Source organism: Perca fluviatilis, chromosome 17 (genome assembly GCF_010015445.1).
Source record: "Perca fluviatilis chromosome 17, GENO_Pfluv_1.0, whole genome shotgun sequence".
NCBI lineage: Eukaryota > Metazoa > Chordata > Actinopteri > Perciformes > Percidae > Perca > Perca fluviatilis.
In genome coordinates, this window is record NC_053128.1 from 29,428,874 (window position 1) to 29,443,159 (window position 14,286).

The following is a 14,286-nucleotide window of genomic DNA, read 5'->3' on the forward strand; positions in this document are numbered from 1 at the left end:
GTGTGTCCAAACTTTTGGCCTGTACTGTAGCTCCGCTATAAAATATCAAAATAGAATTTATGATTTGGATTGCAAATCAAGGCTAAACTTTAGCATATTTATGATCCCTCGTCCCACCAACCCGAGTCAGCTGTTACACCTGAACTAGTTTGTGAAACATAATTAAAGTATATTTACTCAAGTACTGTACTTAAGTAATATTTTGTGGTACTTGTACTTTACTTAAATTTGTTGCCACTTCTTTAAACTTCTGTTCTACAATACGTCAGTGGAAAATATATTTTCACTCCAGCTGTAGTTACTTTTCACTCTACAGAATCAAATTCTACATGCAAAACACGTGATCATTATAAAATACATAATGCATACATGGTTAGAATTAGCACTGCAACAATAAAGTTGATTTAGAGAAATCGAATCAGCAACTATTGATAATTTATTCATTTTATTTTTTTTATTAGGTGAAAAATCCAAACATTCTTTTCAAATGTGGATTTTGGACTTTTAGTCGGACGAAACAAGAAATAGAATTGCATCACTTTGGGCAATTAATCGATTAATCAAGAAAAATTGCAGTACGCCCTCACACTCTGCTTCTGACTGGCTAGTAGTCCTTACCTAGCTACTGTCAGGGCACGCCCTCATACTCTGCTTCTGACTGGCTAGTAGTCCTTACCTAGCTACTGTCAGGGCACTCCCTCATACTCTGCTTCTGACTGGCTAGTAGTCCTTACCTAGCTACTGTCAGGGCACGCCCTCATACTCTGCTTCTGACTGGCTAGTAGTCCTTACCTAGCTACTGTCAGGGCACGCCCTCATACTCTGCTTCTGACTGGCTAGTAGTCCTTACCTAGGTACTCACAGGGCACGCCCTCACACTCTGCTTCTGACTGGCTAGTAGTCCTTACCTAACTACTGTCAGGGTACTCCCTCATACTCTGCTTCTGACTGGCTAGTAGTCCTTACCTAGGTACTGTCAGGGCACGCCCTCATACTCTGCTTCTGACTGGCTAGTAGTCCTTACCTAGGTACTGTCAGGGCACTCCCTCACACTCTGCTTCTGACTGGCTAGTAGTCCTTACCTAGCTACTGCACATGTGCGACTCCCAACAAAGATGGAACAGAAGTGTGATGTCTCACTCTGTAGCTAAAACAGAGCTCAACACACAGGGTGAAAAGAGGCGCTGCAGCAATGTGCAGTACGACAAAAATATGGTGTCTTCTGAAAATTAAGCCACATAAACCTATTCTGATATAACCTGTAAATACAATTATGAACCTGAAAATGAGTATAATATGAGCACTTCAATTCAGAACTCTTGTATTTTTATTAATTGGCTCATAAAGTCATTTACACATGACGGGAAGAAAAAGGAGATTCTCTTTTCCCTGACAGCCCTTTAATAGAATTACTTCAAATTTTTGAGAAAAAAAAACCTATTCGCTTTCTTGCCAAGCGTTAGCTGAGATGATCGATACCAGTTAGCTTAGCTTAGCATAAAGACTGGAAGCAGGGGGGAACAGCTAGCGTGGCGCTGTCACGGTCTCCTTGTGTTTCTGATCTTTATGCTAAGCTAACCATCTCCTGCTTCAAATTGAACAGACTTGCAGGAGAGTGGGATCGATCTTCTCCTCTGCAAGAAAACAAGTGTTTATCCCAAAACTGCTGAATTGTTCCTTTTAATAAAGAGGAGCGTGGGAAAGTCAGCCGAAACAGAGCTGGAGTTTATATCCCGCGTGCCAGAGCAGCTGTCACTTTACACGCAACTTTGTTTTCAGAAAAGTGATTTGTAGTCTGTGCTATTACATGAGCTACAACAATAAGAATGTGTGTGTAATTATAAGTTGTTCTGCGGTAAACTGATGAACCACATGTCAGAGTCCGGTTTAAAACTGGACTGACACCTTTAATGTATCGTGTGCTAAAAATAAAAAACAATTCCTTAACTGCAGCATCAAAGTGCAGACGTCTCGGCTCACTTCAGACCTGTATTTGTCCCTCGAGTATCTGTGGCCAAAGCACGTAGCGTCGACCAGAGGCCTGACTGACGGCTGCCGCAGTAGCAAACTGCCCCGTCTGCCCCCCGAGGAGGCCGTCCCGTATGACCAATCCCCCCCCCCCTCTTCCTACTACAACATTAACAGTTTACGTCCGGCAGCTCGTTGAAAGTAAACTGTGTACAGAGGCTTGATGTAGCTGCGCAGAGAAACCCACTGACGGATGATAAATACTGAGACTTCCTGAGCGCCCCTCTAGAGTCTGATAGCTTCCTTTTCACACCATCATTCTCACACTCAAAGCTTTTTCTGAGAATTTGTCATTTACAAATTCAGTTTTTTTTCTGTGAATGTGACATATCTTTTAATGCCAACTGCTAGGTAACCTGTTTGGCTAGATGTTTTTGTACAACAAGTAACAAGCTTTACACATTAAGTCAAAGGCAAATGATGCAGTATGCAAATCTTTACCACACCTCTTTGTTTTCTATTTATATCCCAATGTCGGGACTTTTAAAAGTCTGAACACCCACGCAACTGGGGCTGCAGTCAACACGTCATTTTTCATTATCGATTCATCTTTCTGTTTAAACAATGTGCGTCAACAATGCAATCGCAAATTTCCCAGGAGCCAAAAGTGACACAATATTTTAGTTTTTGTCTGAAAACCCCAAATATATTGGCTTTCCTGTCACATAAGAAGTGGAGAAACCGCAAATCCTCACATTTAATAAGCAAATGCTTGACATTTTTTGCTGAAAAAAATGATACGTGTTTTGGGTTCCTCGAATTTGACGGAATTAGGGCCTGGAAAGTCCTCGAAAAAGTCCTTGAATTAGATATTTTAAATAGGTGCGAGAACCCCGGAATATACAAGTGTGTCTAAATAATAAATGAAGTTTGGATTATGAAGTAAGACTTTTGATTTCCACCTGTGTTATCGTTACAAGGCTGGACAAGAAAGCACTTGAAGTGGAGTTGATCTGTTTAAAAAATAAAAAATAAAGAAATGGCACAAATGAAAGTTAATATGTTACATGAACCCAGTGAGGTGTAGCATGTCAGAGTCTTTACAAAAACAGCATGAAGTGGACAGAAGACAGAGAATAGAGAGGAGGAGCCAGCAGATGTTTGCGATAGGAGGGCTCTTCCTGAGTTGAGCCGTTTGCTGTGTGACCTGCTGTCTGCTTGCTCCACTCCCAGAACTATGGACTAAAAACACAACTTAACTTTACAAAGATTTGAGCAACATTGGAGGTAAGAAAAAAAAAAATTTTCTTGCATGTTTTCACTTGACCTCATGTTTCATTGTCCCCCTACTCTTTGCTTTGTGTGTGTGTGTGTGTGTGTGCATGTGTGTGTGTGTGTGTGTGCAGCTGGGTGTGAGGCAGTAATTCAGTACCTCTCCTGTGTGAAACTCCACACACACACAACACATTTTTTTTAAGAAAGCGACTAACCTACAACTTGTGTCTCTTTGTGTGTGTTTCAGCTTTGGGTTTCTTCATGTTTTTGCAGCCAAAACTCATTCTCAACTGAGGAAAGAAAAGCTCGGGGGAAAAAAAAAAAAGAGGTATTTTTAACACCGCAACAAAACATCATTTAAGATCCCTAAAATGTTTGGTATGTAGCCGGTCCCTTCAGGTCCATGCATGTAAAAAGACAGGCAGATGGGGCAGATTCTGATAGTGAAGGTGATAGTGATAGTGAGTGTATTTCCTTTGTCTCCCCTTTGCGGAATTCTTTTGTGCTGAAGTAAAAAAAAAAAAACACAAGTTAGCCTGTGCCAAGAATAATATCCAACTTTAATACCAGTCACACAATGCATGCACTCATTTGAACTGTCATTGTTATTGGTGCTGCTGTTCCAGGAACAGAATTAAATTCCCCAGAATATATCATCCATTAGTGCTGATTTGTATGCAGCGCATTTTGTCATTGGCCTGTTCTCCTTTGGGTGTAACTGACAGTTCCTCCTTTTTTCTTTAACTCGCACTGCCTGCTCTGAAACACAGAGATGAGTGTGTAATCGCCACAATTTCACACAAAGAGTTTCTTTAATCTATCATTTTGCTGGCTGCTTGTGCAATAGTGACTATTTCTGCAGATTAACTTCAAAAATGTTTTGAATTATTTGAAGATAAATCAACTTAGGTTAAGACTTTGCCTTCACAATTTGCAGAACATGTATAGTGAGTTTATGATGCATGTAAAAGCCGCCACAAAGCTCTCCTGTGTGCATTTACACCCAGGCAGAGTTATGTTGCAGCACAGGCCAGCGAATGTTCCTCAATGAATTGCACTTCCTTCTTTCTGCAGGAGCTTTTCCAAAGTATTTATCACTTGATTTGAATATCATGGTTGAAGGGAAAAACCGCAGCACCGTACCTGGAAAACAGTTTTTTGTTACGTCCATGTGGAAATCTATGAAGTAGCAGTAACTGATCAAAGTGTAAATGACAAAATAAGTGTGTTGATGGAACAGATAAAGCAAGATAACTTGATGGATGCCATCCAAAGGATTATTAGCTGACAGCAGAGTGAGCAACGATCTATAAAGGAATTTTGTCAGCTCTGTTTAGAAATCAGCCTTGGGCTGCAGTTATTTCAACACCATCCAGATTCCACTCTGCGCTGCATCTGTCGTCATGATTTCATCACAACTGTGTTTAAGTCATAAATCTGAAAAAGAAAAGTCTGGCATCCAGTTCTTCTCTTCCCTTAATTTTGACAAATGGTCTTCTCTTGCCAGATCAGGAAGTAGCTCAAATTGACAAAATGTCGCTGCTCTGTATATCATAGCATGACCAGGCAATTTAATATGTGTCTGTGGTTGATTGTGTCAGCCTCGATGGCGGGGCTGTAGCTGATGAAGAGGAACTAAACGAAGATAACAGAAAGGAAGGAGGGCTGGTGGTTTGCAGCGGCGGAAGACGTACGCAGATATTTAACTTGAGTAAAAGTAGTAATACTACAGTGTAGAAAAAAACTCTTGTTAGTAAAGTTGTGGACGTAAAACCCCAAAACAAAGAGCTGAAAGACTCAAATGCTTCAATATTGATTATAGCTGCTTTGGTCTCACATGTCCAGCTCTATCTCCACAGCGCTGTGGAGTAAAGGTCTGGCTACACCACAGATGCATTCTGGGATAGGAAGGAGAAAAAAAAACCCGCTCTGGTTTGTTTGCATTTCTTTTAACCAGTGTTGGTCATCTTTCTTTAAAAAAGTAATTAGTTACAGTTACAAATTACTTCTCCCAAAAAGTAATTGAGTTAGTAACTCAGTTACCACATTGTAAAAGTAATTAGTTACTCAGCAAAGTAACTGTGATGTTATTTTTTATGTTCAGTAACGCCATTACGTTCTATAACATCTTTAACGTCAAAGAAAGAAAAAGCGAGCGTTGCTTGTTTAAACAGAGTGGCTCCGTCTCCTTCGCTGGAGCTCACGCTAGCTGCATTTGGGCTTGGGGTTGGGTTAGCATGTGTTGATGTGAGGTGTTAGGGTGTTAGCATGTGTTGACGTGAGGTGTTAGCATGTGTTGACGTGAGGTGTTAGGGTGTTAGCATGTGTTTATGTGAGGTGTTAGCATGTGTTTATGTGAGGTGTTAGCATGTGTTGACGTGAGGTGTTAGCATGTGTTGACGTGAGGTGTTAGCATGTGTTGACGTGAGGTGTTAGCATGTGTTGACGTGAGGTGTTAGCATGTGTTGACGTAAGGTGTTAGCATGTGTTGATGTGAGGTGTTAGCATGTGTTGATGTGAGGTGTTAGCGTGTTGATGTGATGTTAGTATGTGTTGATGGAGGTGTTAGCATGTGTTGATGTGATGTGTTAGTATGTGTTGATGTGGAGGTGTTAGCATGTGTTGATGTGATGTGTTAGCATGTGTTGATGTGAGGTGTTAGTATGTTGATGTGAGGTGTTAGCATGTGTTGATGTGAGGTGTTAACATGTGTTGATGTGAGGTGTTAGCATGTGTTGATGTGAGGTGTTAGCGTGTTGTATGGTTAGCGTGTTGATGTGAGGTGTTAACATGTGTTGATGTGAGGTGTTAGCGTGTGTTGACGTGAGGTGTTAGCGTGTTGACGGAGGTGTTAGCGTGTTGATGTGAGGTGTGTATGTGTTGACGTGAGGTGTTAGCATGTGTTGACGTGAGGTGTTCGCATGTGTTGACGTGAGGTGCGTTATGTGTTGATTGTGAGGTGGTAAGCGTGTTGATGTGAGGTGTTAGAATGTTTATGTGAGGTGTTATTATGTGTTTATGTGAGGTGTTAGTATGTGTTTTATGGTGTGTTAGTATGTATTGACGTGAGGTGTTAGCATGTGTGGTTGACGGAGGTGTTAGTATGTGTTGATGTGAGGTAGAGTGTGTATGTGTTGTTACGTGAGCGGAGGTGTTAGTATGTGTTGACGGAGGTGTTAGTATGTGCTGATGTGAGGTGTTAGCGTGTTGACGAGGTGTTAGATGTGTGTGGCTTTGAGTTAGTATTGTGTTGACGTGAGGTGTTAGTATGTGTTGACGTGAGGTGTTAGCATGTGTTGACGTGAGGTAGTGGTATGTGTTGACGTGAGGTGTTAGCTGCTTGTTGATGTGGAGGTGTTAGTTAGCGTGTTGATGTGAGGTGTTAGCGTGTTGATGTGATTAAGCGTGTTGATGTGAGGTGTAGTGTTGACGTGAGGTGTTGGCGCATGTGTTGACGGAGGTGTTAGTAATGTGTTGACGTGAGGTGTTAGTATGTGTTGACGGAGGTGTTAGCATGTGTTGACGAGGTGTTAGCGGTGCATGTGTTGACGGAGGTGTTAAGTATGTTGACGTGAGGTGTTAGCATGTGTTGACGTGAGGTGTTGTGCATGTGTTGACGTGAGGTGTTAGCATGTGTTGAGCGTGAGGTGTTCGCATTGTTGACGGCGTTAGCGTGCTTGTTGACGTGAGGTGTTAGCGTGTTGACGTGAGGTGTTAGCGTGTTGATGTGAGGTGTTAGCATGTGTTGACGTGAGGTGTTAGCATGTGTTGACGTGAGGTGTTAGCATGTGTTGACGTGAGGTGTTAGCATGTGTTGACGTGAGGTGTTAGCATGTGTTGACGTGAGGTCTTAGCATGTGTTGATGTGAGGCGCTTCATACGATTCGAGTTGCTTGAGGCAGACGTGGATAAAGTCTTTTTTCCTGGGCATAGCGTGTGTGTTACATAAACATTTTTGCCTTTTAATTTCAATGAGGGAGAAGTAGTGCCGGTACTTCCAGTTTGAAAACGCTACCTTTGAATTTCCCTGGCTAGTGAGACAGCGTGAGCAGGGCATCCGCCCACCCAGCCAATCATCATCACATTTGCAACAGTGTCATCTTCCCCCCCCCTGCTCTCTCCAGGCAGCTGGTGTGCAGCCAAAGCCTGACACCTCGCGCTTCATTCAACCAAATTGTAGTAACGCGCCACTTTACATTCTCAGTAACGATAACGGCGTTGCAACGATGGGAAAAGTAATTAATTAGATTACTCCGTTACTGAAGAAATAACGACATTATACTTAAACGCCGTTACTCCCAACACTGCTTTTAGCCAATCAAAAACTGTCTTGGGCGGCGCTAAGTCTCGGGAAGGAAGTTGTTTTGGTGGAACATTTGGACCCCTCAAAAGAAAAACGCCACACACATTATTACATGAAGTTAACTGTTGACTCAATACAGTAACGTGAGCTATTTAAATTAGCTGGAAACATTGCTCTTACCTGTGTATCGCTGTGTGTACTTCGTCCACAGCAATCCCACCAATCGGTCCCAGGCGAGGCGATATGCAGAAAATCAAATATCACCATATCTTTCACCAAATATATCGATATTGCGGCGATATTGTGGGATTGACTATCTGTGCTTTCACAACTATTAACACAATGAGATTTTCGATAAATAATCATCAATAACAATGAGTAGGTGGGTGAAGGCAAATAATAGAACAGCTAGTAAGTCTATAAGTTCAGAAAATGACATCACTTTACTGTAATGCAGCCTTTAAAACCACACTTGTGTCATATCGTGATGTCACAATATCCAAAATGTAAGACAATATCTAGCCTCATTTATCGATGTCGATATAATATCGATATATTGCCCAGCCTTACCGTAAACATATTCTTTGTAAATCTTTACAACCATTCCCCGAAAGGAACGAGCAGGCCTGCCTTGTTGCACGATCCAAATTCTCTTCAAGGCGTGGAGCTTGCTAGCTCGAAGGTTGTAGTTTCCCGTGGCGAACAGAGTTTTGAGAACGGCAACACACCGAGAGAGCGGAAGGTAAAGGGCAAAGCCTGACACGCGGCGCCAGATGTCAGGCTTTAGGCTGCGTTCAGAATGCACCCGACGGCCGTCCGAAGGTCTGGCAAAAACGCAGGTCTTTCCATTCATTTTGAATGGGGGTAGTGCGTTTAGGCTGCGGTGGGGGTTGCCGCAGAGGGGGGGCACTCAAAAAAATGCAGCGGGCTTGCGCAAAAAACGACTTTTGGAGACCCGCAACCCCACGTCATGCTGCGGTGGCGAATCATGTAACCGGAGGTCAGACTTGTCGGTGTGTTTTGACCTATGGTTTGAGGCGGTGTGAGAGTCCCGTACAGTAAACAGGAAAACCACTGCCTCTAGAGCTGCCACAAGAAAGTTTAAAAACACAAAGCACTGAACAGCCCTGGAGTTAGTGTAACAGCTGAATGTTTCCTGCAACAACAAAGCACTCGCCATCTCTCGCTCGTATCTTTTCTTTTTTCTCTCTCCTGTGAAATAATGCTGCCTTTGAAGGCGCTCTAAGCGACGTTGGGTGACGTCACTTCTTGTTGACGTTCAAAGTATCGCCAAACAGTGTGTTCAGGGGACAGGCAGCTCACAAATAGTGAGGAGATGTTTGCTGTATGTGACAAAAAATGTTGTAGCCTAAAAAACGCGTGACATCGCTTAGAGCGCCTTTTTAAGTGCGGTCGGAAACGTCAATCTGTAAACGTTTTGACAGAAACAGTAATTGTGAAATATAAAGTCTACTTTTGCTGTGTTGGGTTGGTTCAAAACCCAACAGGACGTTAAACAAATGAGCTGTTTCATTGTGTGTGTCCCCCCACCCCCCCCCCGGCCCCCGCTGCAACAACACCCTGAGGCAAATCGCCGGATTTATTTTTTTGGCTTGAATGCCTCGTTTTCCTGGAAATGTACTTCCGTTGATCCAGACTGTAGCTGCTTTAACATCCTGCTCTTTTTTCCTCTACAGATGAGTGACCAAGAGAGCAGCACCTCGGCCTCGCAAACAGAGGGAGAGATGGACGGAGAGATGGACGGAGAGATGAAAGGTGAAGAAGAAGAAGGTGAAAAACACAGGGACAGTCCGGTCCCCGGTCTGTCCAGCTTCTCCACGTCTCTAAGCGCCGTCATGCGCATCAAACAGAAGTACCGGGCCATGAAGAAGAGGCGGCAGGACTTGGCCCTTGGGTTTGCAGCAGACGGGCCCCTCACGGGAGCTCCCCCCAGATCCAGCCCCAAAATCTTCACCTTCGACGGACTCACCCCGTCCAGCTTCTCGTCCTCTGTCCCGCAGCGGAACAAGAGGAAGAAGAGGAAACGGGTGTTGTATCCCAACAGAGGGGGGTGCAGGGCGCCTCCGAAACAGGAGCGCAGCCGAGCCAAATACTGCCTCGTCCTGCTCTGTGCCATCGTCTTCATCCAGGTAAAGGAACTCAAAATTATATAATAATAATAAGAAGAAGAAGAATAAATACCGAGGTAAGGGATTTGTATAACTATTAATTCCTGTGTGATGATGCAATGTAAATATAGACTGAACTAGGGCTGCAACGATTAATTTTCATCATCGATTAATTGTTGGATTATTTTCTGGATAAATGGATTAGTTGTTTGCTCTATAAAATGTCCGAAAAATGTGGATCACTGTTTCCCAAAAGCCCAAGATGACGTCCTCAAATGTCTGTTTAGTCCAGAACTCAAAGATATTCAGTTTACTGTCCCAGAGGATTTCAATAAAAGTTTATTTATAGGGTCAAATCATAACAGAAGTTATAGAAGTTAGGATCTCAGGACACAGATAGAGTAGGTCTAGAGTCTAGACCACGCTCTATAATTTACAAAGACCCAACAGTTTTAGCATTTAAGGGCTTGAAGTGAAGTGAAGAAACTAGAAAAGATTCAAATTTAACGAGCTGAAATTAAAAAAAAGAAAACTTTTTTTCATAAAAATTTACTCAAACCGATTAAATGATTATCAAAATAGTTGCCGATCCATTTAAGAGTTCACAACTCTTGATTAATCATTAATCATTACCTTATCTTGAGGCAGAGTTTAGTAGAGTCTAAGTGCCCACAGCTCGGTCGTGCTTCAGGGCCTCATCTTTGTGAGTTCATCTGGCCGTGGCTGTTTCTGACTGCCTTATTATCACGTGTATCCCACGGTGTTACCAATACTTTGTTTGGCAACATTTCTAATGGGTCCAATGTGTTTCCTGTTGCAGTTTTAGACATTTGTGTGAAGTTTACAATGTCATAATTTGAGTAGGAATTCTTGAGTTATGGCCAAAAATGCATTATGATATTCAGAAACTGTGCCTTTAAACGAGCCGTCAGGACTTTTGTAACTTTGTGACGTCACAACTATACTATATATAGGTAGAAAGTGCCACTACAGTGCCGTTACAGTCATTCCCCGGCTGCAATAACAGTGCAGAGACGCTGAGAACGGAAGGCCCGGAAACGCTGACCAATCAGAGCAGACTGGGCTTTTTCAGGAGATGGTCTTAAAGAGACAGGCGCTAAATCGGAGCGTTTCAGACAGATGGTTAATACAGGTATATTCAGACAGACAGTATGAGAAAAATAAAGTGTTTTTCGAACATTAAAGCTCGTAAATATGTTCTAGGAGAAACCCAGAATACAAGTATGAACCACAAAATGAGCATAATATGGGACCTTTAAGTTGCTGGATAACATTTAGCCTTGTTCAGTGGCTCTCTAAAGTTGCAGTTTGATATCCAATGAAGCAAGTATTGTATCATTTCCAAGTGTGTGGATTTCTTGTATACTAACCGTTTTCTATAAAGGTTACCTCACAGCTTTATCTGTCATCGCTCCCATGATATTCTAAATATCTGTCCCGTGTGTCTCTTCAGGTGTACAACGCCATCGAGAACCTCGATGACCACGTTCTCAGGTACGACCTGGACGGGCTGGAGAAGACGCTGAGGCGAGAGGTGTTTGGGCAGCAGGGAGCCGTGGAGGGTCTGCTGTCCCACCTCAAGGACTACCTGTCCACCTACGTCCACAACAAGCCCCTGGTGGTGTCCCTGCACGGCCCCAGCGGCGTGGGCAAGAGCCACCTGGGGCGCCTCCTGGCGGGACACTTCCGCTCGGTGGTTGGGGAGACGCTGGTGCTGCAGTACTACGTCCTCCACCACTGCCCCCAGGAGGCGGACGCCCTGCAGTGCGCCGGCGACCTCGCCGCCCTCATCTCGCAGATGGTGGAACGCGCCGAGGAGGAGGAGAAGATCCCGCTCTTCATCTTCGACGAGGCGGAGCACATGCACGCCGAGATCCTGGACGCCCTGCTGCAGCTCGTGGCCTCCAAACAGTCCAACGAGTACCTGAACGCCATCTACCTGTTCCTCAGCAACCTGGGCCACACGCACATCACCAAACACATGCTCCACAACTCCTCCAGTATTTCTATGGCGTCGTCGGCGTCGTCGTCGGGTCGTCATAGCCACCTCGTGAAAGAGCTGACTCCGATATTACGCAGCACCCTGGCGAAGCTTCACCCGCTGTGGACAGAGGCGGACATCTTACCTCTGGGCCTTTTGGAGAAAGGCCACGTGATGGAGTGCTTCCTGGACGAAATGACTCGAGAGGGCTTCTACCCGGATCATACCAACATAGAGCGGCTCGCGGGGGAGATTGAATATTACCCCGAGGCAGGGGGGCACCAATACTCCCAGACGGGCTGCAAGCAAGTGGTCGCTAAAGTCAACCTGCTGTGAAATCCCTCCGTAGGAAATGTCTGAATGTTTCACATTCTTTGACGGATGAAGAAATGGTGCGCTGGGAGCAAGTGAGGTTACGTGGTTATGAAACTTGAATGACACAACTCGGAGCCACAGCTTTTCGAGAGCCGTTTTGTAAGAGTGTGGTGGGGGACGCTGAAATAACTCTCCTCTGTTGTGGGAAATGTGGCATTTATCTTGTGAAGAGGTTTGAAAACGCCCGGTCACACAAACCTTGTCCTTAAAGTCCTTAAAGTTAAGTTCAGCTCAGTTCAGTAAGTTAAAAACTAGCGATGTGCAGATAGTTTAGGCTTTATTTGAGTTTGAGATATCTGCCTCCACCAGAATACAAAGGAGGTGTGTGGAAATGTGTTTATGTTGCTCACAACATCATTTTAATAATTTTTACACTGTCAACCTATTTTATAGGGATTATTTCTTCAATCGAAAACCGTCGATGGTGAGGTGTGTCGATTATCGTGGGATGGCAATGTTGTTTAGTCGACCACTTTGGTCCGGACTGAAATATCTTAGCAACAGTGGACCTTTTTCACAGCAGACATGTCGACTTGTCATAGTAGAAAAAGCTCAGCTGAAATTGATAACCTTAACGATGGCTCAGTTCCATCAAGTTTCCCAGTAAGCACAGCCAGTGCACATTAGTCTCTCCTAAGTGGAATGCAGCCATCATTAATGGTTTAATACCAGGACTCTCCTAAGTGGAATGCAGCCATCAGTAATGGTTTAATACCAGGATCTCTCCTAAGTGGAATGAAGCCATTAGTAATGGTTTAATACCAGGGCCTCTCCTAAGTGGAATGCAGCCATTAGTAATTGTTTAATACCAGGACCTCTCCTAAGTGGAATGCAGCCATCAGTAATGGTTTAATACCAGGGCCTCTCCTAAGTGGAATGCAGCCATTAGTAATTGTTTAATACCAGGACCTCTCCTAAGTGGAATGCAGCCATCATTAATGGTTTAATACCAGGACCTCTCCTAAGTGGAATGCAGCCATCAGTAATGGTTTAATACCAGGACCTGTCCTAAGTGGAATGCAGCCATCAGTAATGGTTTAATACCAGGACCTCTCCTAAGTGGAATGCAGCCATCAGTAATGGTTTAATACCAGGACCTCTCCTAAGTGGAATGCAGCCATTAGTAATTGTTTAATACCAGGACCTCTCCTAAGTGGAATGCAGCCATGATTAATGGTTTAATACCAGGGTCTCTCCTAAGTGGAAGGCAGCCATCATTAATGGTTTTGAATACACCTGTGCTTTTCCTACTGTGACATGTCAACATGTCTGCCGTGAGAAAGGTCTATTGGATGGATTGGCATGCAAATTTATCTAGACATTCATGTTCCCCGGAGAATGAAGCCTAATGACTCTGGTGAGTCTCTGACTTTGTATCTAGCGCCACCTTGAGGGTAACATTTGAGCAAAAATATCTCAGCAACAATTGGATGGATTTTAACATGAAATTTGGTCCTGCGAGGTTCGATCCTTGACTCAAAGACTGATTCTCTGACTTTCTTTTCCTCTAGCCCTTACAGGCAAGTTTACATTTTGGTTTTGAGTGAATATTCTGAACAACTGTTGGATGAACTGTAACAACATTTGACGCCGACCTACGTGTTCCCCTCAGGATGAACTGTAATCACTTTGAAGATCCTTTTAACTTTTTTCATCCAGCGCCATCATCAGGTCACAACTTTCATTTCTCAAATACTTAACGATCACATACCTCAGAAAACTAATGACATTTCCATCAGCCTCAGCTGTACTCTGGGTTTAGTGCAAATGTTAGCAATGTTGAATTTCCTTCATCTCCACTGTGTTTACAGTAGGTGGAGGCAGAAATCTCAGAGAGAGATGGATTTAAAAACCAGACACAAAACTTAAAGATAAATGAGAATAAATGTATTTTTATAAATTGTGTGAACAGACCTTTTAACTACTACATATTAGGCAGCTCAAGCCGACACAGAAGAGATGAGCGAGACCAATATTCATTCATGTATAAATGGAAGCTCAGATATTTATAATGCATCAGTTACTAAAGCATTTTAGGACCATTAGAAGTTGTTTTTTTTTTATCAGAATTCAGCATAACTCTTATTAATGCTAGTGCAAGTCAGCAGTGTGGATGTACTCCCTAATAATATACTCTATAAGAACCGTAATGGTATTTAAGTAATTGGACCTGCAGATGGGAAGTTAGTAGCATAGAAGAATGTTTCCTGCATAATCTGAGATGTAAAAGAGAT

General features: G+C 43.3%; 1 protein-coding gene across 2 annotated transcripts; it reads left to right on the top strand.

The window, feature by feature from the left end:
• Positions 1–1,236: 1,236 nt before the first annotated feature.
• Positions 1,237–12,163, top strand: tor4aa (torsin family 4, member Aa). 2 transcript variants are annotated; one of them, XM_039780823.1, is made up of 4 exons: positions 1,237–3,255; positions 3,491–3,571; positions 9,244–9,696; positions 11,150–12,163. In XM_039780823.1, exons 3-4 carry the CDS (start codon positions 9,244–9,246, stop codon positions 12,011–12,013), a joined length of 1,317 nt encoding a protein of 438 aa, XP_039636757.1. In that variant the 5' UTR covers positions 1,237–3,255; positions 3,491–3,571; the 3' UTR covers positions 12,014–12,163. The 2 variants fall into 2 exon arrangements, with proteins under 2 accessions (XP_039636757.1, XP_039636758.1); XM_039780824.1 differs by lacking the exon at positions 3,491–3,571.
• Positions 12,164–14,286: the final 2,123 nt, after the last annotated feature.

Coding starts and splice junctions, on each gene's coding strand:
- tor4aa (XM_039780823.1), top strand. CDS start 9,244: ATGAGTGACCAAGAGAGCAGCACCTCGGCCTCGCAAACAGAGGGAGAG. Junction 9,697..11,149: donor GTGCCATCGTCTTCATCCAG/GTAAAGGAACTC, acceptor GTGTCTCTTCAG/GTGTACAACGCCATCGAGAA.